Source organism: Habropoda laboriosa, unplaced genomic scaffold (assembly GCF_001263275.1).
Source record: "Habropoda laboriosa isolate 0110345459 unplaced genomic scaffold, ASM126327v1 scaffold38, whole genome shotgun sequence".
Classification (NCBI taxonomy): domain Eukaryota; kingdom Metazoa; phylum Arthropoda; class Insecta; order Hymenoptera; family Apidae; genus Habropoda; species Habropoda laboriosa.
In genome coordinates, this window is record NW_017100163.1 from 281,894 (window position 1) to 305,747 (window position 23,854).

Sequence of the window (23,854 nt, forward strand, 5' to 3'; positions counted from 1 at the left end):
ATGTAATAATATGTAATAATATGTATATATATATTTTAAGGTAGCTATTACTGCATGCACTCTCGATGTCACTCGAAATGCCACGGTATCACGGGAAACTAATTTATGTTATTATGTGTACGATCGAACCTCAGACTTTTTGTATTCTTTTGTCAGGTACTCGTAATTGAGATTAGATTAATAAGTTTCTAATTGATTAGACAAAAGGTGAATGGAATGAGATTTGTGGAAAAAGTTCTCGTGATGCCGAGTCGTAAACGGATACTCTTTATGCTGTGATAAAGGTACACGTAATTTGACCATCTATCAACAGTTACGTAATATACTTATACATATATAGTTGTGTATGTATACGTAAATATCAAAATTAATGTACATACACATACACAGATATATAATATGTATATTATATTTATATATAAATAATGTACTAAATCTACGACAATTAATATAAGTGAATTCGTTCGAATCGACGTATAATAATAATACGCTAGGCTAATCAACAATTACGATGATAACAAAGGAACAAAACAAATAAATGAATACTGTATCGTATGATGTAACTAGACATGATATTATAATGACAATAATAATAATGGTATCAATAATAATAATAAAGAATATGGAAAAATTACAATTATGTTTCTATTGGCTGCGTGTTTGAAGTGGAGGTGGTAACAAGTGAGTCACGCTTAGTTTGGAATATGTAATACAAATTAAAAATCAATGAGAACTTCCTCTGTTTTCAAAGTTAGTAGCAAGCTTGGAATTTTAATTTCCGAAACTGGCTGCCAAAAATCGTTTGGGTGCCAAATGTTTCCCTTTACTCTTCTACACCTTAGCACTTGTTAAACGCTTTTCCTATACAGGGTGACCTATTTTAATCTATAAATGCTAATATTTCGGAAAATACGTTGAATTGGAAAACCTGCATTTGGGGGATTAAATGAGACGGTGGGGGACACTAGTAAGTACTTAGGCACAGGTCTGAGTTCGCTAAGTGCGAGCGTTGAGATCACTTGAAGGTCAGGTGGAATTTTTTAAATGATACGTAGCATATTTTTTTTCAACAAAACGATAAAGCGTAACGAGACGAATTCAGTGACCTCATATGTTGCATGATTTTATTGGAAAATACAACGATGAAACGTAAATGAACATTCCATTTGAGGTCACTTTAGGAATGCTTATGGCCGTGTGAGATGACATCAACAGGCGTATTCAAACATGTCTTGACGATCACGACAATGTATTCGAGCACTTGCAGAGACACTAACTTCATCGAGTGGCTATTTTTCGACGTTTGATGGCCACTACTCGAGGGCAAGATACCTTACGTTACTTCCTCAAATGAAATCTTCATTTACGTTTCGTCGTTGTATTTCCCAATAAAATCATGCAACATATGAGGTTACTGAATTCGTCTCGTTACGCTTTATCATTTTGTTGAAAAAGATATACTGCGTGCCATTATAAAAATCCAACTGAACTTGTAGTAACCTTAACTTAGCGAACTTATACCTGCACGCACTAGTGTCCTCTTCTGTCTCAGTTAACCCCCCAAAAGCAGGTTCTCCAATTCAACGTGATTTCCGAAATATTAGCATGTATAGATTAAAATGGGTCACCCTGTATATATATATATACACAAACATATATATATATAATTAGATCTACGTTCCATAACCTGAACACATTCTAATCTTGTATACTAATTAGCGTTCTCGTGGATAGACGCTTCTCTGCGCCAACTCTGGTCGTACGGGGGTCGACGTGATTCTTTCAAAATCGGTCCTGTCGACGCGGTTACGTCTAAGATCATCATCATCGTGATACGAATCTACCCGTGGAACTAAGAAACACAGGAAAAAAAACAAAGTGTCTCTCAGGCTGATCGGACCGAAGCCTGTTTGGTATATTTTTTTTTGATTAGAATTGTCGATATAGGCTGAACGAATGTATTAGCAATTTCAAGAAGTTTCGATGTCTCTCGCCGATTCTTCTAGAGATCAGCGGGAGACATCGAGTGAATAAATTTAGGTAGATTCGTGAATGATTTTCCGGAAAAAGAGCGTGAATTTGAAGCGATTTTTTTTTTTTTAATTCCATTCAATTAGATCGTTAAATCTGTTCAGTTGTGGAATAAACAAAGTAATGGTTGACTAAAGGTAGTATTTTCTTCGATAAGGAAAGTTAGGTTGGACATTTTCTACCGCGAACTCTTCACAAGTATATGTATATCGACCGACAGATTTGACGGAGGAAAGAACTCACGCTTTCACGAGACCCAGCAGATCTTACCACCGCACGACATATCGATTTAACGATTTTCTCTTCTTCGAGCATCGAGCTACGTGTCAATAACATTACACGCGGACAATCTATGCTCAATTTTTTATCCTCGTATCAACGCGAGATTATGGTTTCGTTAAGCCGAAGCAGGATTATCCTATATTCGTATCTTTTTTTTTTTCATTAAAAGAGAGTAGATATATTTAAACTGTAAGGAGAAAAAAAGATGAATTCAACTACGGTTAAGAGAAAAAAAAAGTATCTTCTTTTTTCTCTTCGGCTACTTGCAAAAAGAACAATTCTACGTTTATTCTCTTTCGTCACACGCTGTACTCTACCGTTCTTTTGTGGTCGTTTCTCGTTTCCTTCGTTTTCTTTGTTTTTTTTTTTTTTTTTTTTTTTTTTTTTTTTTTTTTTCTTTTCTGTTCAGTTCTCTCGGTTTCGTTTGTTCGTTTTTCTTTCTCTTTTCTTTTCGTTTCTTTCGTTCTTTTCTTTTTCAGTTTCTTTCTTTTAGTTAAAGAATAAGTTTTTAACTACTCACGCTAAAGCTATAACTACGAAGTCGAGCCAATTCCATGCATCTCTAAGATAGGTAAAAGGCTGCAGAATGAAACCCCTCGCCATCACCTTAACGGCGGACTCAAATGTGTAGATGCCCGTAAATATCACTCTGAAAACAACAAACACACCACTCAGCTTTATATGCGATTTCCTTTGGCGCGCGCGCGCACACACGAGTCTCTCTACTTGGCCTAGCGCGTCTCAACACATCACACTGACGAGTCGCATTAGCGATCCCACTCACGTGACAAAAAGGATACGTCGATTTCCATTTATTTACCTCTCTTTTGTCCAATTTTTCTTCCAGAAATAATTATGGGATCGAGTGTATTCAGAAATAAAGCATTCACTTGGAATTTAAATTTAAAATTAAATTTCAAGTTCTTTTTCTTTTCGTTTAAATGTCTAATGGTAAATTAATAGTGAATGATTAATATTACAGAATATGTATAGAATAGGTACAGAATATGAAATTGAAATTAACAAGATTGGTTAATATTGATTCACAGATTGAAAAGAATCTTATTTTGAAAATTAAATAGAAAACAAAAACGAATTGGTTGATTAATGAACAATTTTCATTCGCATAAAAAGAGTTTAATTTTACCGCAGATAGCCATAATTACCTTTCAGGATTCGTAATGGCTACTCAAAGCTTGCATTAAAGGCTGTAGAAAAAGATTTAAGAATTCTTTTATAATGTCATTTAACTACTGAATTAAAGTAATTTAATCTATGGTACAATGATAGTGTACAGTTTGTAATATTTTTCGTCGAAAGAACGTCTGGCAAAGCACTCACTATTGAAACGTAAAAAAAAAAATAAATAAATACAATAAAAGGATAAATATAAAAAGAGACTAAATTTAAAAAAAAATATACAATTTATCATTACTCTTCGAACTATCCACAATTATCTATAAATACATTCACACTAACGTTATGTTCAAATACTATTCACAACATACTTGATCCCATCATCACCAATAAAAACGACAATCTTACCGGACTATTGCAGAATTGTACTCTCGTAGGAGAAAATAAATTTCACTGTGTACTGAAATATTTCATGCTTATCTCTTGATCCTTGCCAGTGAGTAGCGTCGCTTTTGCTAAACTAGGCGATAGTGTCCGATCGCTATCGGTGTCTAATTAATTACAGATCGCCGTAAACAAGTCAGCTATCGTCGAGCACGACCCGAGCGAACAATTTCTTTCTTTGAATGTACGTTCAATGAACGAGACAGATGTTTTTCATTGAACAAAAGGGAAAAAACGATTTCTATTGTTTCTTCTTTTCATCGTTCCTTTCATTATTATTCGCACAGATCGCTCACGTCTCTACGCTACCTCTAGAGAGACTAGAACAAAACTTACCAACGGTTATACAATTTATCACAGTCTCTACTCATATATTTAGAGCTATAACACGTAGAACATTGCTTGAAAGTATCTATATTTTAGAACAACGTGTACTCGCCGTAAGCTTTCGATGATTCTCCTATCTAACAAGAAAAAGAGTACAACGAACATCGATCGAGTTAAAAGGAGAGATTAAAAAAATTGACAAAAAAAAAAAAGAAGAAGAAAGAAGTTGGAAAAAAAGAGGGAACAAATCGACCTGATTCATCTCCGGCTTAGGCTCGTAAGCACGCTAAGCTACGTTGATTCACAGTCACTGCAGAGCAAGCGTAAATATATAATTGACTGAGAAAGTTTAAAAAAAAGTTGACGTAAAAAGTAGATTCTAATTTTCGACACTTGGACTGCGCCATTTAATTATTTCCTCGAGCTTTTCTCTTTGTTTATTTGAAGTAGTTTCGATCTTGGAAGATCTTGCCAGTTTCATATCACGGTATCGTGGTATAAATCGTTTGGTCAGAGAACAAAACACCTGTTCGTTTTCACTGATTTGCTTCCATCCATTCAAGAACCATACAGTATCGAAGATTTCTTTTGGAACCTTTAAACCACCGTACGAGTATCCATCTTTGTTAAGTAGATAATAGAAGCAAGAGTCGTGTCTCAATTAGAGAAGTAATTTGTAGCTTTTGCTTAAAAGGCAATGTTAATTTTTGCGAAGGGGCCAATTTTGTTCTACACGAAGAAGATAATTTTAACTCTTGTAAAGTGAATTTTAATTTCTCTAAAGGAGGCAATTTCAAACTTTACCAAGAAACTAATATTAATTTTTGCAAAGACGCCAATTTTGATTTTCACAAAGAAGGCAATTTTAATCTACACAAAGTGAATTTTAGTTTTCACAAAGGAGGCAGTTTCAAACTTTACCAAGAAACTAATATTAATTTTCACGAAGACACCAATTTTGATTTTCACAAAGAAGGCAATATTAATCTACACAAAGTGAATTTTAGTTTTTGCAAAGGAAGCAACTTCAATCTTTGCTAAGAAATTAATAGCAATCTTTGCACAGACGTCAATTGTAATTTCCACAAAGAAGGCAATATCCACATTTATAAAGTAGTTAATTTTAATATGTACAAGCAAGCCAATTTGAATCTTCCCGTTGTAGAGAAACTTTATTCTTCAGAAAAAAGGAAATTTTCATTTTCCAAGAGATCGATACTCGCACTATTGGTGATTAATACGCGCCGAAAAAAAAAATGGAAAAAAGAGAGAGAACAGGAAACGGAGGACGTAGGCAAAGACTAAACCCAGTTAGTCTCATCTTCAATTTCACTAAATCGAGGACGAGGAGGACGAACGATACTCACTCCGTAGACTCGATGGTGGGCGTAGTGGGCATGATCATGAGTATGCAGTTAACCAATATTGTAGTGATAATGAAGAGGGAGAACAGTGGGTGAACCAATATGTAAATGGCCACGCGTCGTATTGGGTTGAACGGGTCGAGGATCCACAGCGCATCTGTCGCTGAGAACCTGAATATGTCCTTTCCCTTGCTGATGACGACGAAGGTCTAGTAAAAGAACAAAAAAAAAAAACAGTATTATACATTAAAATAGTGCCAAATAGATAAAAAATATACCTTTATGGGAATTAACAAGAAATTATCTGTAAATTGGAACTATAATTTTCGATATAAGTAACGTCCTCTTTTCATTATATATCCTCTGTTCATCTTCATTAGAAGTCTAAAGATACATTAGTTCTATGGTAAATAAGAGCGAAGCTTACATAATATTCAATTAAGTTCCAAGATTCTAATAAACGAATTGTAAAAATTTTTCTTAACCCTTTCCTGACCGAATTATTCTTTTTTTTATTTTTTTACTTATCTATCAATCATTAATCTACCGTAATGGATACTAAATTGCGATCAATTTTCGTTCGAGTACTAAAGTAGGACACATGCGTCCTACTAGTCACGAAAGGGTTAAAATATACAAATCTTACGATAGGAGATTCGAATTTCTTAAGTAAAAGGGGATGCTTCAATCCACAAGTGGACCAAACAATCTTTAAATTATTTTAAATAGTATATTAAACTCTGTGACAAATGTTCTTCGTTATAAAATCACTATGTAATAACTTCTATCTTAGATACGACTATAATAAACAAACTCATGTACGTAAATATTGCATGACTTTAAATATTGAAATTCTAGATTTATTGCATAAAGAGAGATTAATTAGGAAACACTTGCCAAGAAAAATATTCTTCGAGAAGAAACGAAGAAAACCGAGTTCACAATTCTAGTATACGACAAAGTGTATTGAACTTTATCGATTATTTTTTGTTAACGTATAAAAACGATCGGTGTAGCTTGGTAAATCACGGCTGGAGAATGTAGGTGAAATAAATTTGAACATATACAGTGTAATCTAAATCATTAATCGAACATGCAGTAATTTGGGGATTATCAGCTTAATTTCTTCACTTGCTTAATAAAATACCGATACCCTTTGGTTATGATAGAAGTTATCGATATCCTCGAGAGGTGTGGAGGCCAACTCGGGTGGAAATTCGTTGTGCAGTCGGACCGGGATCGGTGCTCCTTGCTCGAGCATCGGATCCGGCTGAGGACCCTCGTCCTCGTCCTCGTCGTCATACCGAACCTGCGAACGAAATATTTCTAAACATCTCCGTTCCCTTCACGAAAATCCATCTTACTTAACGTCTTGCATCGAGTCATCATTACCGTAGTATTTTCACTTATTTATCCTTTTAATAGACGTGCTAGAAATTATGTACATGTAGAAAAAAAAATTCATATACACGCTACGTATCATTGCCACGCGAAGTTCAAAGGCAAAAAAAAAAGTGAAGAAAACAATCGACGAGATTTATCGATAGTGATATAGGTGAAACAAATATTTCCAAAATATACGTGTATACAATGTACGAGAGTGTACGAATCAAGCGTGTCCAATAAGAGACCGCGTATGTACAGGGTGTTCACTTTAATGGCCTGCACGATTTTTTCAGCTGTTTGTGACAATGTAATAAAACAAATTATTTTAAAACAAAGATTCGTCTGTGTTGAATGGACAACATAGAACGATATCAAGAACTTTGAAAATCATTTTTTTTTCACAGCGAAGCCATGTTCACCTTGAGTTTTTTTTAAATGGAACCGTATATGTAGTTTGCTTTTACATTGTATTGCAGGGGACATTAAGACGAATTCAACCAGTACGTAAAATGTGATACTTTTATTCTCACAATATTAAATTTACAACAAGTGGAAGTACCTACTTCTATCGGGACTCCGATGTACAAGTAAGTACTTACTTAAGTAATACTGCTACCACTACTATAAATCTAGTATTGTGTGAATAAAAGTGTCGCATTTTCTACTGGTTGAATTTGTCTTTACCCTTCTGTAGACAATGAACTCATACATTTTTGAGTAACAAAAACAATAGCATGGCCATCTACTCTTGTACACTGCCGTTCATAAGTCCTGAGACCTAAATAGTCATTATACAATTATTAAGATCCTAAACTAAGATATTCAGTCTGGAATCTCGTAGTGTAACGAGTATAAATATTTTTACTGATATTATTAACTATATGATACTAACCAAAAGGTGTAATTTAAATTATATAATAGTTTCTGTAGGAACACAACGAGTGTCCTAATACTTATGAACGGCAGTGTACGTAAGATATTTGAGGAAAGTATAACTTCGTTATGAGTCAGTTTAAGAAAAGAATTAAAGTATTAATCTAGTTATATGTTGTATAACTTCACTATAAAAATTATAAATTTTCATTTAAAAAGCTCAAGATAACTTTGTCTTCGATATAAAAAAAAAGTATCTTGAAAATGTGTTTACCATTCTGTGATATCCACTCAACACAGGTAAATTTTTATCAATAACACTTTTTATTACATTTTTCTGAACAGGTGAAAAATCGTGCACACCGTTAAAGTGGACACCCTGTATATACCGGTGAAACTTGGAAATATTCATTTAGTATTACTTGTCCGCTATGTGTGCACCGGTGTTATTCATAACCCGCTTCTAGATTAGCTCTATGCGTTCCTAATTATTTCGCCGCATAGTGTGCATCGCAAGACAGCTTCCCGTGCTTCGCGGCAGCCGTCTCTATGGACCGACGCATCCGCCATTTTCCCGTTCGCGCGGGAACCGTCATCATCGCTGCAATATACTCGTCGCGACATCTCCAATAGTTCGCGGTCAAATTAACTATGTCAATTCTCAACGATTATTTTCTACTTCGAATCTACATGTTTTCCGTTTCAAATTCCAAAGTTCAAACTTTAAATTTGAAATAATTATCACGGAGACCGCAATTCTAATTATTATTTCTGTGGTCAATGGAGCAATTTTAAAGTTTAGTAATCAAGAATTTGACATATCATAAATTAGCTACCTCGCTCTATTTATAAACCACATAGCACAGAGATGTGATATTTTGCCAGCTTCTAGATTTCATCTAGACACACATGGAAAAGCACATATCTCTATTTTCACGAAAATCGGACATGCCACATTTTGCCATCTGACCAGAGATTTCATGCTTTAAATATACATATTTCCTTCCAACTTCCAAGGTTCAAAGTTTAAATTTGAAATAACTATTATAGAGACCGCAACATTCCAAAATGTGAAACATCAGTTTCGACAGTAAATTTAAAATAATTATCACGGTGTCCACTAGAAAGTTTGATTATTGCATACGAGGCTCGCATGAAGTATTCAGAGTTCTCGCGACGAATATTACGGGGATGGTAACGTATCCACTTTGCACGTACGTGTACTTTACCGATAGTACGACGTTGCCCCACATTTCTCTCGTTCTTTTTTTTTTTTTCCTACTTTGCAAGCATCGGGAACATCTATTCCGCGTCTAGTCTGAAAAGCAGCTATGGCGACTAGTCGTATAGGAGGCGCTATATGCACGTTGTATATAGATATATGTACATATATACGTGTGTACAGTACGAAATTGGTGCTAAAAGCGGGTCGTGAACATACGAACCTGGGTTAGGTCCACGTGATCTGCTCGCTTTCCGCTCCCTCTCACCGAATTTTCTGCCGAGCGATTATTAGAAATTCGTGGTATGCCCACCTGCATTAGGTGTACTCTCTAGTTTTATATTAACTACCCTCGCATGATACGCTCGGCTATATAATCGTTGATCGAATCGAAAATGACAATGTTCGAAAGAAATCTGTCCATCGTGAAAAAAAGCTTTCCTTCTTTTCGATATGTTTTCTCCTTTTCCTTTTTTAATATTGATAGTTTTTCCACTTCGAACGTATCAATCGATGTGAAATTGATTTTGATAGCCTGTTAATTTCGATCGAAAATTTCGTGGATCATTTTTACTTGGAAATAATCGATCGTTGCAATCTGTGACCTAATCTATCTGGACTATCTAGAAGCGTTTTCTTAAGATTCTAATAAATAATAACTGTCCTCTGACACTATTTTAGATGCACATACATGAACCTACTCCTAATAATGGGCTATATACTAAGGTCGTTATACGTATATATAAAGATCTACCTAAATCTAATTTACACAAGCGAGAAGTGTCTGTCGATGAATATTCAGGCTGAACTTCACGGCCAGAGCAGAACATACGGTGCAGCAAGACACGTTCCTCCATCGATCTTCTTTTCTTTCCCCCCTTTTTTTCTTTTCTCTTTTTTTCATTACTCGAGAAGTTGAATAGAAACGTGGCGCACAGCCTAGAGAAGACCCATTAATGATTGATCCCCCATGAAGCTTAGAATTCTCCGTTCTAAAGACGTACTATCTCTGTCGCGGAAACATTCTCCTTCCCTCGAAATTCCGCAAATCGTCAACTTCTCGAGCAATCTTTCGCTATTATTCTCTCACGAAAAAAAAAAAAAAAAGAAAATCTCCTCGAAACTTTCTCTCAAACAACGATTCTTCGAATTTTCACTTCAACAAAGAATAATCCTTGGACGTCCATTTATCTCTCGAAAATAAACAAATATTAGGTTGATGCGCATGAAATGTCGTTTTTTGTATAGCTGGTTGGTGTCGTGTGTTAAATTTCGTTTCGATCGTCAATTTTTATACACAATAGTCAAGAAGAAGCAATTTACCGTAGTACACGTGTACTGGATAGTAAAACAATTCATAACATAATCTAACGTAATGAATAATCAAGATATTCGCGTAATTTTTTTGTACGAGATTAAACTTGCAAAAACTGCAGCAGAAGTTGCTGGAAATATAAATTTAGCGTTTGGAGAAGGTTATGTAAATGTTAGGACACTTGAACGTTCGTTTGCAAAATTCAAGACCAGCGACTTTTCATTGGAAAACGAGCCAAGAGGAGAAGATATGATAACGTTCTAACAGAAATTAAGCAATGTATGGCAATTTTTGAAACAATTGAACCATTCCAAGACTTTTTTAAATTCAAAGACTGACGATTTTTATAAATTTCAAAATAATGAAATTAATCGTTGAGAAAAGTGTATAGACGTTTCATATGCACCAACATAACAATTCAATTATCAACCTAATAATTCGATCGAGACTCGAGATCCAGTTTCGCGTAGAGAAATCGCGAATGCAAGCTCGCGAATGGAATTTCACGCGATCGATGTTCTTCGATACGAAAAAGCATCGTTTCTCTCAAGACTGTATTGCGACGTACCGACGATAAATCAATACGATCCCAGGAGAGAGAGAGAGAGAGAGAAAAAGGCTTACGACACTGCGATCATGTGCGATTCACATAGCTTGCACGCTTATGCTGCTACTGCTACTGCTGCTGCTACCGGGCGCGCAATTTAATGAATAAAAAAGGTATGTACAAAGAATCTCAGCTCCAAGCATTGCGGATATGGCATACGATCTATAGAAGCGTTTCCAGGCGGCTGCGAGCTCTAAACCAGACGTGCACAGCACTTGACGAAAAACAAGTCGGAGCTTTTCGTTCCCGTTCATTCCTTGTAACCCTCGGTTTTCCACGCCGCGGATATTCCGTTTGTGCAATTCCCCCGACATTGACGGTATACTGAAGTATTCTTTTTTTACCCTCCTATTATTGTATCGGTGAATGTTGCAGGTTAAATTTTGAACTGCTGAATTTCTTTTAATTTAATTCTGCTTGCAATAGTGTATTGAAGTTTTTCATGAACAAATATGTAAGAATATGCGCGGTATTTTTATTTAGAATTGTATTAAATTTATACATTTGTAATGGTTACATTGTGGTTTTTTTTTTTTTATCATGGGATACGGAAGTTGAATTTGGTACCTTTTGAATTTTCTTCAATTTACTTGTTTTAAACAGTGAAATTTGTAATCATCGAGTTTTCTTACAATTGATCATTTTTAATAAGATAGAATGCAGTTTTTTGTTATTAAACAACGAACTGAATTTTATATTTAATTTAGTAGCATTTAATCGATATATTGTCCTCATTTACCGAATGTTATAGATTTTGTAAATTTGCTCGAATTATCGTAACCATAGATCCTTTATTTACTTTTCATGTTGGATAATGTTACGACAAGGGTATTTACGTTGGAATCGTTCACGAGGAAATAATTTCTCGATAAGATGGAGCGATTTCTCGGAAATAAGATTCTCGGAGAGATCTTGAGAACAGGCCAAAAAGTCGCGCTGGAATATTCAATCGGTGGGAGGTTATCGATTATCCCGAATTCATTACATCTTCGCCGTCTTTCTCTTTTATCTCACTTTCCTTACACCATTTTCCTTGAAAAACGTTTATCTTTTCTCTTCTCCTTTTTTCTTTAATAGGGGCCATCTGTGATTTATGCAACATTAAGTATACCAATAAAGTTTGTAAAAGTTGAAGCACTTTAATTACCTTGGAATATTGATCACTTGAAAGTGTTAAATGGGAAATATTACAAAATTTTTTATGACACAGCATTTACTTTCTTTGTTATACTGTGTAAAAATATAGAATTTTAATTTTCGAAACGCGAACTACCTCTAACGGGAAGTGGAAAAAAAATTCTTGTGTCAAAAATTTATATGAAGAAGATACAAAAGTTCCGATTATAACGAAGGAACAGAAATTCTTAAACCATAAACCTCTTTTGAAAATCAATTGAAATATTCCAACTTAGGAAGTATTAATATCTGAAGTATGTTGGTTAAAATTTGATTATACCAATCTTTTAGCCATAATGGCAATATTATTATCATGAAATTTAGACGTTTATCAGTATCGAAGCGAAATTTCTCAATTTTTTTTTGCGTCATTCACCGTCGAAACTTCGTTGACCTATCTTTTTATTTCGTATAAGTAATTTTATCGCAAGCACTTAATACACCACAACTTCAGTCCAACTTGTTCTGTCAAGTACCGTGCATAATTATGCGTAGTTCTTAGCAAAAAAAAAAGCCTGTTCGTAGTGCGTGTGTAGTCGTGCCACCGAACGGACGCGAACGAATCCACTCTGGATCCAACGATGGATCGATCGATTCGATCCCAACCGATCGGTGTTTTGCTGAAATATCGTCGAAATTCGCATATTTACCTGACCCAGTAAACGAAACTGTCATTTCTTTTCTGTTTCGTGTATACATACGTGTCTCTTTTATAATCAATCATTTCGATCATTTTCTCAATTCTAATATATCACGCAAATTCGAGTAATTTCGAGAAAGTTGTCGCAGAATCGAAGCACACAGGCAAGGCTCGTTTCGCTTTTGTTGCACGACGTTGCAAGATCAACTCGCGAAACAGCATGTATAATTATAGCAGAATACAACAAGCGCGTTGTTTCTTGATTGCATGTATAGCGTGATACAACTTACGTTCGTAGATGTAAAGTGTGAATATATGTACATGTGTGTTTATGTGACCACGATGTATCCTCGATACAGATTTACTTCCGATCGATCGATGGAATTTCGTAGCATGGTTAGAATAACAGGAACAAGAACAACAACGGTTTTTACGCGTACAACAACGCAATAAGCGGTCACAGGTTCACAAGTGGGTACAGTTTCGGCTAGAAAGAGGCGTGCACGTGTACGGATGTTGCGGTGAAGGCAATACTGTTTATTTCTGATAACAATAGATTACAATTATTAAATGAATTGTTGAGTAGCTTAGACACCTGAAGTTGAACGAATTTCAATAACAGAATTTTCACAGAAGTGAAGTTAGAAGAAGTTAAGATTATATGACAATTATTCAAAGATATACAAAGATTAAAATTGACACAAATTATACTATTTAAACAGAAGAAAAATTGAAATCTCCTGCTTCGGAGTTGCACAACTGGAATTAATATTCAAGATCAGATTCAAAAGTTACAATCAATTTTGTTTTATCTAGCTACTTAATTGTACGCCACAATTACATTCACCGTATCACAATGTCGGACACGTACCAGCACAAACAAAAAAACAAACAAAGTCGACAATATTTCCAGAAAAGGCTACAATTCTCCTCGAACAGAAAATCGAGTCGATACAAGAACAGGAACAACTGAAAACAACGAGAGGGAGAAAAATCACGCACACAAAATAAAAGACAGCACGGGACTGTTTCGCAATGATTAAACTCGTCAGTGAACGACACGTCGTCTTGCCGTAATTAATAATCACGTGAAGTATTGACACGCAGAAACGAGACGAGAAACGGGGATCGATGTACACCGTGGCGCTCGTGAAAATTAGGTGTCTCGTTTGGTGGACGTTGCGCATCACCGAGCAAGTGAGTGACGGAAACGTGTGTGCGACCGATCGATCGATCGATTTGCATGAATGCAGAAATGGACATCGCATTGACAGTGTCTCTTTTTGGTATACGTGTATTCTAATGCACGTGTGTGTCCATGTGTACGTATAAAAATAATCGTAATCATAATCAGAAGGTTTGAAAGTTTGGATGACAGAGGCAGAGATAAGAGAAAGAAAGTGTATTGGTGCATGTGTGTGTACGAGTGTGTGAGTGAGCGAGTGTATGTATGTGTGTGTGGTTATTACTTAGCGTGACGTAACGTCTTACTTCTTTTTTCTTTTTCTTCCGTCCAAAACCTCCCTGAAATTGGAGAAACGGAGAAACAGTCGTTACACACAGAGAAAAAACACAGAATACAGGTGTGGAGAGATAGAATGAACAATGGGGTTAGATAGGGAGGGGAGCACACAGAATTAAACAGATTTTCACTAACAGTGGGAACAATAGTTAACTATACAGGTGATGTGTAGTGAGACAAGGACTTGGGATCGATATGAAAAGCTAGAAGAGATCGAGAAATAGTGTCTTGGAGGAGAATGGAGGATAGAGAAAGATAGAAAACAGACAGATAGGTGGATAGAGAAAATACTGAGGGTTACGAAACAGAAATTACATACATATTTAGGGAAGGTAGATATATGTATATGCACCTATATACATATATATGTAGTACAGATATATATTGTATATACGTTACAGAAGATGTTCAAGCGAGAGGATCGCGGGATCAGGCAAGCTAGAGGAGAAAGGAGGATATAGAGATCGAAGCGTACCAATTGATACCATCTCGAAGTGAAAAGAGATTCTGCTAATTAACCGGGACTATTCGAATTTGTAACTAGGTCTCAAACGGGAAATGTGAGAAATATCTTATTCACAGGGAAAGTTTACAGGGTTAATTATAATCAGAGTGATTGACTGATATGTAATTAGACAAACGTGAAATAATAGAGCAAATTTTTTAAGATCTTGTGAAATTTATAAACGAATGGGCAAATTGTTTCTTTAAAAGAGCATTAAATTATGTTTTCCTTTAACATTATAATTATAAAATTATTACGATATTAATATTCTAATTTTGATAAAGTTACTACGATGCTAATAAACATTGAGTCTTAATGTAGATTAATATAGGTGTTTCACTGATTTTGTTCGAAAGACTTTTCTCAAACCTTTTTCAAGCAAAAATTAACAAAAACGGAAAACTACATGATAATACGGTAGACAGTGATAAAGTTGAAGATTGCTGAGGAAAGTATCGAGAAAAATTGTACATCTTTCCAAAGATATCATACGTGTAAAACGTTAGGCAAGATACAGGCAGATATTATTGACCCATACTACTAGAGCGCGGCGGAGAGTCAACGTGAAACAATGCACGGGAAAGCGGTCCGTCTATAGTCAGACGTGGTTAGAACCGACACGACTAGAAATAAAGACATCTCCCTGTAACTTTTTATACCTGAATTACGTTAACACTCTTTTTTTAATGCAACTTCTATAGATCAATAAGAACAAAATTAACAACAAAAATCTACACTAGTTTAAATCTGTTTAATACGTATTGATATTTAAAATTTAGAAAGAAAATTAAAATCAAAGAAAAATGCAATTACACTCCTTAAATAGATCGAAAAGTTAACATGCTAATATCAAAGTTTCTTGTACGGATAAAATGACTGTAGAGAAAAAAGGAAAGTTAACACCGACATCATCGAGGTACGTTTGTGAAAAGATTCTCCCGTAACAAACTCGGGGAAACACCGAGCACAATTAATGTGTACTACCTATGCACACACGTGGGCTACTAGTGAGAGTACGATTAAAGGGGGATTCGGGGAGTCTATAATACAACGAAGAGCAATACAGAGGGAGAGAGAGAACTACGACACAGCGATATTTATGTACGTATAGAAACAGGCACAGATAGTGACACTGCAGACATCGAGCTCGTACGCGAACATATCTTTGGTAACACAGAAACAATACATTACTCGACGACAGTCGTGTTGTATATATGTATGCATGTATACATATATACTTATATATAGACAGAGGGAGACAGATGTAGACAAAAGTCATCGATAGAGGGAATAGAGGCATGTATTTTCACTACGTTCAGCAGTAAGTCAAGCAAACAATCAACGCGACGGGTAGCGACAATCGGTTGTTTACAAGAGGGTAGGTAGAAACACCGCAGCTTGACGTATAATCATATGTATATATATATACATAAAAACAGATAGGCAGGTATAATATATGTATATATATATATATGGTATCGTGAACATGAAGAAACAGATCTCGCAAAAAACGGCACTGCAGCTACGCAAAAAGGAGTACGACCAGGAGAGAGAGAGAAAAAAATAGAAATAAAAAACGTGTATCCAACATTTATTTGGTAAAATGTCCATCGAGCGTCACGGACAACACCGTGATTAAGTAGATCACACTTAGAGACCGACTAATTTTTCACCATTTTTAACAAAATTTCCACAAGCGATTGAAAACAACTCTGACGACGACGAAAATGAAGGTAAAACTTTCGACCCTTTGAAATATTAATCGGTTCTTAAGCACAACAGTGATTACTGGTTTGAAAAAGAACCATTAGTAACGCACTTAACAGCGACGCTTGTATACGTCCGATGTCTCACTATAGAGATCTGCAAAGTAGAACAACCTGTGTATCGATGTTAATAGGCACGTTAGAACGATCGTGGGTGTCTTCTTGGAACTCGTCTAACTGGAAACGCGAACATCACCGAACAGAACGCGTTCATTCTTAATCGTGTTTTTCACAGTACGACGGACTGTCGAGATTTTCGTTCATGTTACAGTGTCAATGGCCGCTGTTATTCTTGGCAATAATAACGTACGCGGATAACGCGTTAAAGGGACATGTGGTATCATGGGAGATTTGAATGGATGCTAAAAGATCGAGTGTGCGAATAATCGACGTTGAACGTGTTCCACATTGCGTTCAAACATACAAATCTACTTTCTACCAGAGTTGCTCATATTCTGCTTCTCTGAATCGTATTAACTCCTCCTGGTACTGTGGCTCAAAGTCGTGTGCGGCACGACATTTCCACGAAATGTAAGGTAGCTGGAGTTTTAGAATGTATGTTTCTACTGAACGATGAAATCACTCGAGTGAATCATACATTTGAAAAAGAGTTTAACAAAGTAACACCCGAAAGTGATAATCATCGATTTGGATGAAATTTTGATATGTGGTAGATCTCGAAAGAATATTCGACACGTATTTCTTTTATCGGTAATCGTCCATATTGATGGAGTGAAAATCGCCCTCAAAGTCGGAGGTAGTAAACATATTTAGTCCAATATTTCGAGCCCTGTAGAGGGATGGTGTAGATTGACGAAATTTGTAAATCCACTCCTTTAATATGGACCTGTAAAAAAATACGCGTCGAATATTGTTTCACACATATCAACATTCCATTAAAGTCATTATCACTTCGAGGTATTTCCTTGTAAGTGGAAGAGTTAATGAATCATCTTTCAGACGAATGGAACACTCGCAAAGAAAAACGTTAAATGGAAACACGTGGAAATCGTTCGTCGATTAAATCGTAAACAAAACGAAGTGGAGATAAAATAAAAAGAATTAAGTAATGGCATAGATCGTTTCGTAATTGAAAGTGAAAATTTTAAACAGAAATAATACGAATCCTAGTGGCTCGCAGGCAACGGTCCTTTCGAATCGATGCTCGCGATTCTATTATATGTATACATATAAGTTAAGTTGAAGGAAACACGGCCGCGTTCCTACCTCGCTTTCCGCTCTCTTCTTCTCGAGCTCCTTCTGCTTGGCATGTTCCTCGGCGATGCGAGCCTCGATCGCTGCCAGGGACTCCCGCGTGAACGGACGGAACAAACTTCTTTCTTCCTCTGATACAGAGTCAGAAACTTCGGACATTGTCTAAGCTGCACACAGCTGAGCCACCTTCCTGAACAGGAGAATCGTTCTTCCTTGATTTTTTGTAATTGTTACACTTCTTTTTTTTTTTTTTTTTTTAACGCGTAACGTGCCACGAGAAAATTACAAGTATTCAATTGCAGAAAAATATCGATATAAGCTCAATTCTTGACACACTAATTTTCCTTTGCACATATTTTGCGTGAGAATTAAGTGGAAGAATAACTTTTTTCGTTTAATGAAAATTCCATTTTCGAAAACTGTGGCACGAAACGTGTAACAATGGTAACTCGATGTTGTGTAATATATTCTTGTTTTCAATAGTTCAATGTTGAATATTGCAATATGTAGAAAAATATAATAATAAAGATGATTTATAGGATCATTTTTTATTGAGAGTTAAAATTAATATTCTTTGCTTGTAATGTCATGATATACGGAAAATGTGCCTTAAAAATTGAAAATTGTGCCTTACGTGATTTTTATTTCTATCTGTGTAAAAAGTGGGAAGTCGATATATTTTTGTGAAAAGTGCTCACATTCGTTGATGTATGAGCTTTAAAAACTTTGAAATTTAATTACAGAAACGCTTAAAATTGTTGTCATTCGTAATAATCCTTAAAGAACTGAAAATTGAGCAGGGTAGCCGCAACTACGAATCGATAAGTAAGAAATTAAAAAATGAGTGGACAAACCAATAGTGGAAAACGTTTTTAGATATTTCCTGCCTAAAGTGGACGGATATCCGTGAAGCTAAAGCTATACTTGAGTCCAACGAAATTGTAGGCTGAACTTATTTCTATAATGGGATGACACACTTCGAGGCCCTTTTCTTCGAGTCTATGTCTCGGACCACTTAGCGATATCGAGAAATTTCGTGTTAGGTTATCCGAAACACGAAGGATTGTGGGAAAGCGTGCTTACGTATACTTCACAGTAACCCAAAGTACTTAAAACCTTTCTACGTTCATCCTGAATCTCCATTCTTCGTTAAAATCTGCAAATTATAAATTCTCGTTCGATTGAAAAACAATGAGATACTAACTGGAAACCTTTGTATCCATTCCCGATTAAAATCTTCAGATTGTAAATTCTCACTCGATTGAAAAACTATTTTCAATTAAAAATCATGAATTATATCTTAAAATTCCCAAAAATAATTTCGTTGGAAATTCTTTGAGTTGAATTAATTTCAAGAAGTATAAAAAATCATCTGGTAATAATAGATTTTATGGCATGAACATTATGCAAGATGGATTAAAGCATCAATATACAACAGACAGCTTTAATTCTCTTCGATCCAGGGATTTGTCGCGACATCCCGATTTCTCTGCTGCACTCGAAAAATTGGAGGACCGCCAACACGAGTTTTATTGCATCGAAACGAGGAGCATCGGCGTAGGATTATTTCCAACTTAATTATTAAACATTGTGTTATTGAAAAGCCATGAACAATGCAAAGATAAGGCCACGCTTAATTCACGAAGTGAACGAAGGAAGTAGAGTAGACACTAGTTGAATCTGATGAATCCTCTTGTTATTCGAGAATTAGAATGGACGAAAGGAAATATGAAATGTGTTGATCTGTATTCAACCAAAGAATAGTTCATTTCAACTATACAAAAGTAATTCGTAATTTTTTAATACAATAAAATATTAGAATTTTTCGGCATTATTTCAATTACATTCTCTAGTACCTTTGGACATGCAAATGATCAAGATTAACCACCTAAAGGGGATATAAATTTGACAAAAAACAGGAAAAGATTCCTGAAAAATTAATTCTCTTTGACTCGTCCATCAGTTCTCGTTAACTCATACGACACCTAACGATCGCTTTAAATGAACAAAGCCCTCCGTAAATAGACACACTAATATCTAGTTCCTGAGAACGCTCGTAAGTAGAAATAGAAAGCGCATTAAGTATGCATGAGATTTATCGAACACTCAACTTTCAGGCTGATTCAATGTCCTCAAAATCATGTTCGATAATGGAAAACGGTAAAGAAAGTAAACTGATTTTTTCTTCGAACGACACTTCACGTAATAACACAGAAAAAATACGAACTATATTTTCCATTCTGAATGAAACGTTTCCCCCAATTTCCTACTGTGTGTCACTTTGAAACATACAGACACACTATGCACCATGGCGCTCTATACCATTAACGCACGATTACTCTTGGCTGCTATCACGCTGTCCCATTTTCATCTCCACCACACGTGCACTATAGTGCTCTAAATTCCTATAGCCGTGGCCAAAGATTTCAGTAACTGGAGGACATCAATTCACTCCTCCCACCATACCTTTGAATCTCCCCACCACTATGCCACTATCTTTCCGCTGGGGGGAAAAAAAGAGACAGTTATAGAGACGTAAATCTGCAACAAACGGAGGGAACGAAAAGAAAAGAAATAAATTATACGGGAAATATAAAGTATAAACAAATAACATACCACCCTGTGCGTTAATTCTCTTCGTTAAATGGGGACTAACCTGTCTCTCTACGTATACTACCGACCAAAAGTTTAGGTACACTTTCTGCATTTGTATTTTACAGTTGAATACAAATTGTAGGGCCTAATATTTCACCATATCTTTATATTTTTTGTACGATTTTACTGTTATAAAAATACACAGCTTTCCTTCAGCTGCAGGTAATCAATTTTTGATGGTACCTAACGCTATTTACGCTCCTTGATAATATTCCAACTCTACGACTTCGACGTTCAAATTTGTCCACTTTAAATTAGTTTATGACATTTTACGAACATTTGATAGTGTACCTTTGGTACGAGTTATGTTAACCCTTTTAGCGCTAGGAACCCATCTATGAGTTTCGAAACATTGTCCACCATTATGAACCTATTTATATGACCACGTGCAATCATTCAATTTGAACCCATATGTACGTCTCTCTTGCGTCTTTGTTAACAAATACAATTATTTCTTTGATATCAATTACTGATAACATCAGTCTATATTCTTTCTTATTTAAGGACAGTTGTTTTCAGTATTAAAGTTTCGTTGCATGTGCAGTGATCGTACATCTTAACGCTGAAAGGGTTAAAAGAATCCCATATGAGATACTCACTTTTGATCGGTGCTAACAGTTCCTGAAGTGTAATGTGCGCGTGTCCCACGATGCGGGGGGATAATAGAGTGGCTGCTGCGGTGGCTGCGGCTGCGGCTGACGAGGACGAGACCGTTGCTGGGAACCGCGCGACTTGCCGGCTAGAGGCCGGTACCTGGGCGTCGATTCGGGGCGCGTCGTGCCGTCGAACCGATTTGACGACGCCGTTACGTACGATCGGACGGATAAATTCGACTCGTGCAGCACGTCGACTGCCGATCTACCGATGCTCTTTCTTTCCCTCTTATTCTTGTCGATCGCCGTGACGCCTTTACCTCTGATACTTTCGTTACTGATTCTTCCACTACCGCTACTTCTAACGTTGCTTCTTCTGACTTTAATTCTAATACTGCCGCCGCCGTTGCTGCTGCTGCTGCCGCTGCTGCTGCTGCTATCGTTGATGATGATGCTGCTGCTGCTGCTTCTACCTGAATCTCGTTCCGACGAAATGGCGACGAGAAATGACGAACGCGCTGCGGCAGTGCGTGCTATGTCGGGGACCGTCCAACGCGAACCAAGATTTTTCATGTCCGACCTGCGATCCGAATGTGAGGTAGTAGTTTTAGGGTGAAGGCTGGTTTCCCTGACCGCCTGCCTCGAGGGCGTTCCAAATGAATTTTTAATTGTGCAAAGGGAAAAAGTGGCTGGAATGAAATTTATACGGTGCGTCGTCTGGGTTGGTATGGAGAAATTTATGGAACTGGTAGGGTTTTTTTGTCGGAGTTGGTGATGGAAAAGTGGATAGAGTATAAAGTGTTTTCTGTTTTCTTATAAGGATGAAATTGAATTTGATTTCGATATGATTCTTTGAAAGGAGAAGGTTTGGTCGTGTGATGTGTTTTCTGTGGAGAGTAGTTTATAGTATTGAAGTCAGAATTTTAGGGGTTAGAAACAACGAATTTTTTTGTGGAAAATTTGACAGTTTATGTTTGAGAAGAATCTTTCAATGATTCATATATGGGACAAAAAGTTGTTAAGTAAAATGTATTCTTAATTACGATAAGAGAAAGCTGGATAGAATGAAATTATTGCATATCCTTGATTGTGAAGAATATGCGTCAATTTCATTCTATTCAGTTTTCTGCTATTAAAATTGAAATTCTAAGTTCTACGTCAGAAGGTGTGGATTACGAACAGAATTTTGAATTACAGTGGAAGTAACAGTGAACCAAATGATATTTTATGATGTATCATTGATTACGAAGAGAGCTTTGCGATGTTAAAGTCATAGTTTTCATTCGTTTAATGGAAGAGGTAAGTGAGGTTGGTTATTGTTCACTGTTGAATACAAATACATTTGTACCGTTAGCTAACAGACTAATAAAAAATTATTTGAAAATAAAATATCAACTTTATTTTTCATCTAAAAACTTGCACAAAAACGAAACGTACTATGAAACTACGTATGACAAGACGCTAAGAAATTCTGAAAATCTTTTGTGTAACGAAAAATGTGTTTATACCTAAATACTATCTCCAAAGAATATGTTAGGTCACCCCACAAGTGAAAAATATTTTAATGTAAAAGCAACAAAATTTTATAGCAACGACATTCTGACTCTTCCAAAAAAATTTGTTCATAGAATTTAAAGGTATATTTGAAATATTGATTTAAATTTTGGTATAAATTCGGCACGAACTTATGTGATGACCTAATACAACGGAAACTTATTCTTAAAAATAGAATCAGATCCCCCCCTATATACTGATTGATACCATACTCACGTGTGAATGAAGCGACGGGTGCGATCAATCCGTTATTCGAAATAACATAGTCTGATCTTCGAGTCGATCGATACTTATCTACAACAGAAGCAGGAAATCTCCATCAGAAGGGACAATCTACCTCGTAAATACAATACCCCAGCCAAACACATTCACACGGGAAATCTAAACGTATGTAATAAATACTTCGTACAAAATAACCCGCGTACATCTTCATTCTACGTTACTCACGAGGACCGTCCCTTTCTTAACGAAGAACAAATACCCAACAACCATCCTTGAAAAGAAAAACAGACAAACATTTTTTTGATATGGTGTCCCGCTCATGTCCCAAGAAACAATAACGAAAAGAAACAAAGAAGGGATGAAGGCGACGATTAAATGAGGAAGAAAGATAAAGTATAGGATAGTACAAAGGATATATGAGCCGCTCATTTGCCAAATCGATTAACTCCACAAAACGAAAAGTAGAGAAAATTGATGAAATTATATACATTAAACATAAATATTAATATTAATATATTATTTACTATTCAACGGCCATAAAAATTGTTGCCATTTAGTGGTATTAGTCCTAATTATTAAGGAAATTTATTTTAAATATAAGACAAGCATCGATCAAGTGCTTGGACACTATAATTTAAAAAAAATTCAAAAAGTGGAGTTAACCACTTTGGCCTGTAAATGGCTCATATAGAAGATGTCCTACCAAATATCTCTGTGTACTTCGAATATCTCTATTATTTTAAATAATAAGCAAAAACACTACTTACGAAAATTCTATGACTGCAAAAAAGAAAATATGGGAATATTTTTATTATATGGTCCAATTTTTCAGGAAATTCTAAATATTTATAAAAATACTGAGATCTCCCATAAATCGCCTAAATCATCAGATATTTGCCCCTTTTTCAATAAGATCTTACAAGGCACAATAATTTACGTTTCTTTACAATACAAATAATAAAGAAATGTTATTTCGTAAGTATAATAGAAATTTATCCTTAATCCGTACAAAGAGTGT

At 35.7% G+C, this 23,854-nt stretch overlaps 1 protein-coding gene across 3 annotated transcripts in view; it reads right to left on the reverse strand.

The window, feature by feature from the left end:
• Nucleotides 1-17,971, reverse strand: part of LOC108578521 (sodium channel protein para) — a 54,093-nt gene extending 36,122 nt beyond the window's left edge. For all 3 annotated transcript variants that reach the window (XM_017941873.1, XM_017941875.1, XM_017941874.1), the window contains exons 1-4: nt 17,825-17,971; nt 6,739-6,894; nt 5,589-5,794; nt 2,834-2,962 (exon numbers count right to left, since the gene is read on the reverse strand). In XM_017941873.1, coding sequence (XP_017797362.1) covers nt 2,834-2,962; nt 5,589-5,794; nt 6,739-6,894; nt 17,825-17,971 — 638 coding nt within the window. The remainder of the gene's footprint in view (nt 1-2,833; nt 2,963-5,588; nt 5,795-6,738; nt 6,895-17,824) is intronic.
• Between the last annotated feature and the right edge of the window lie 5,883 nt (nt 17,972-23,854).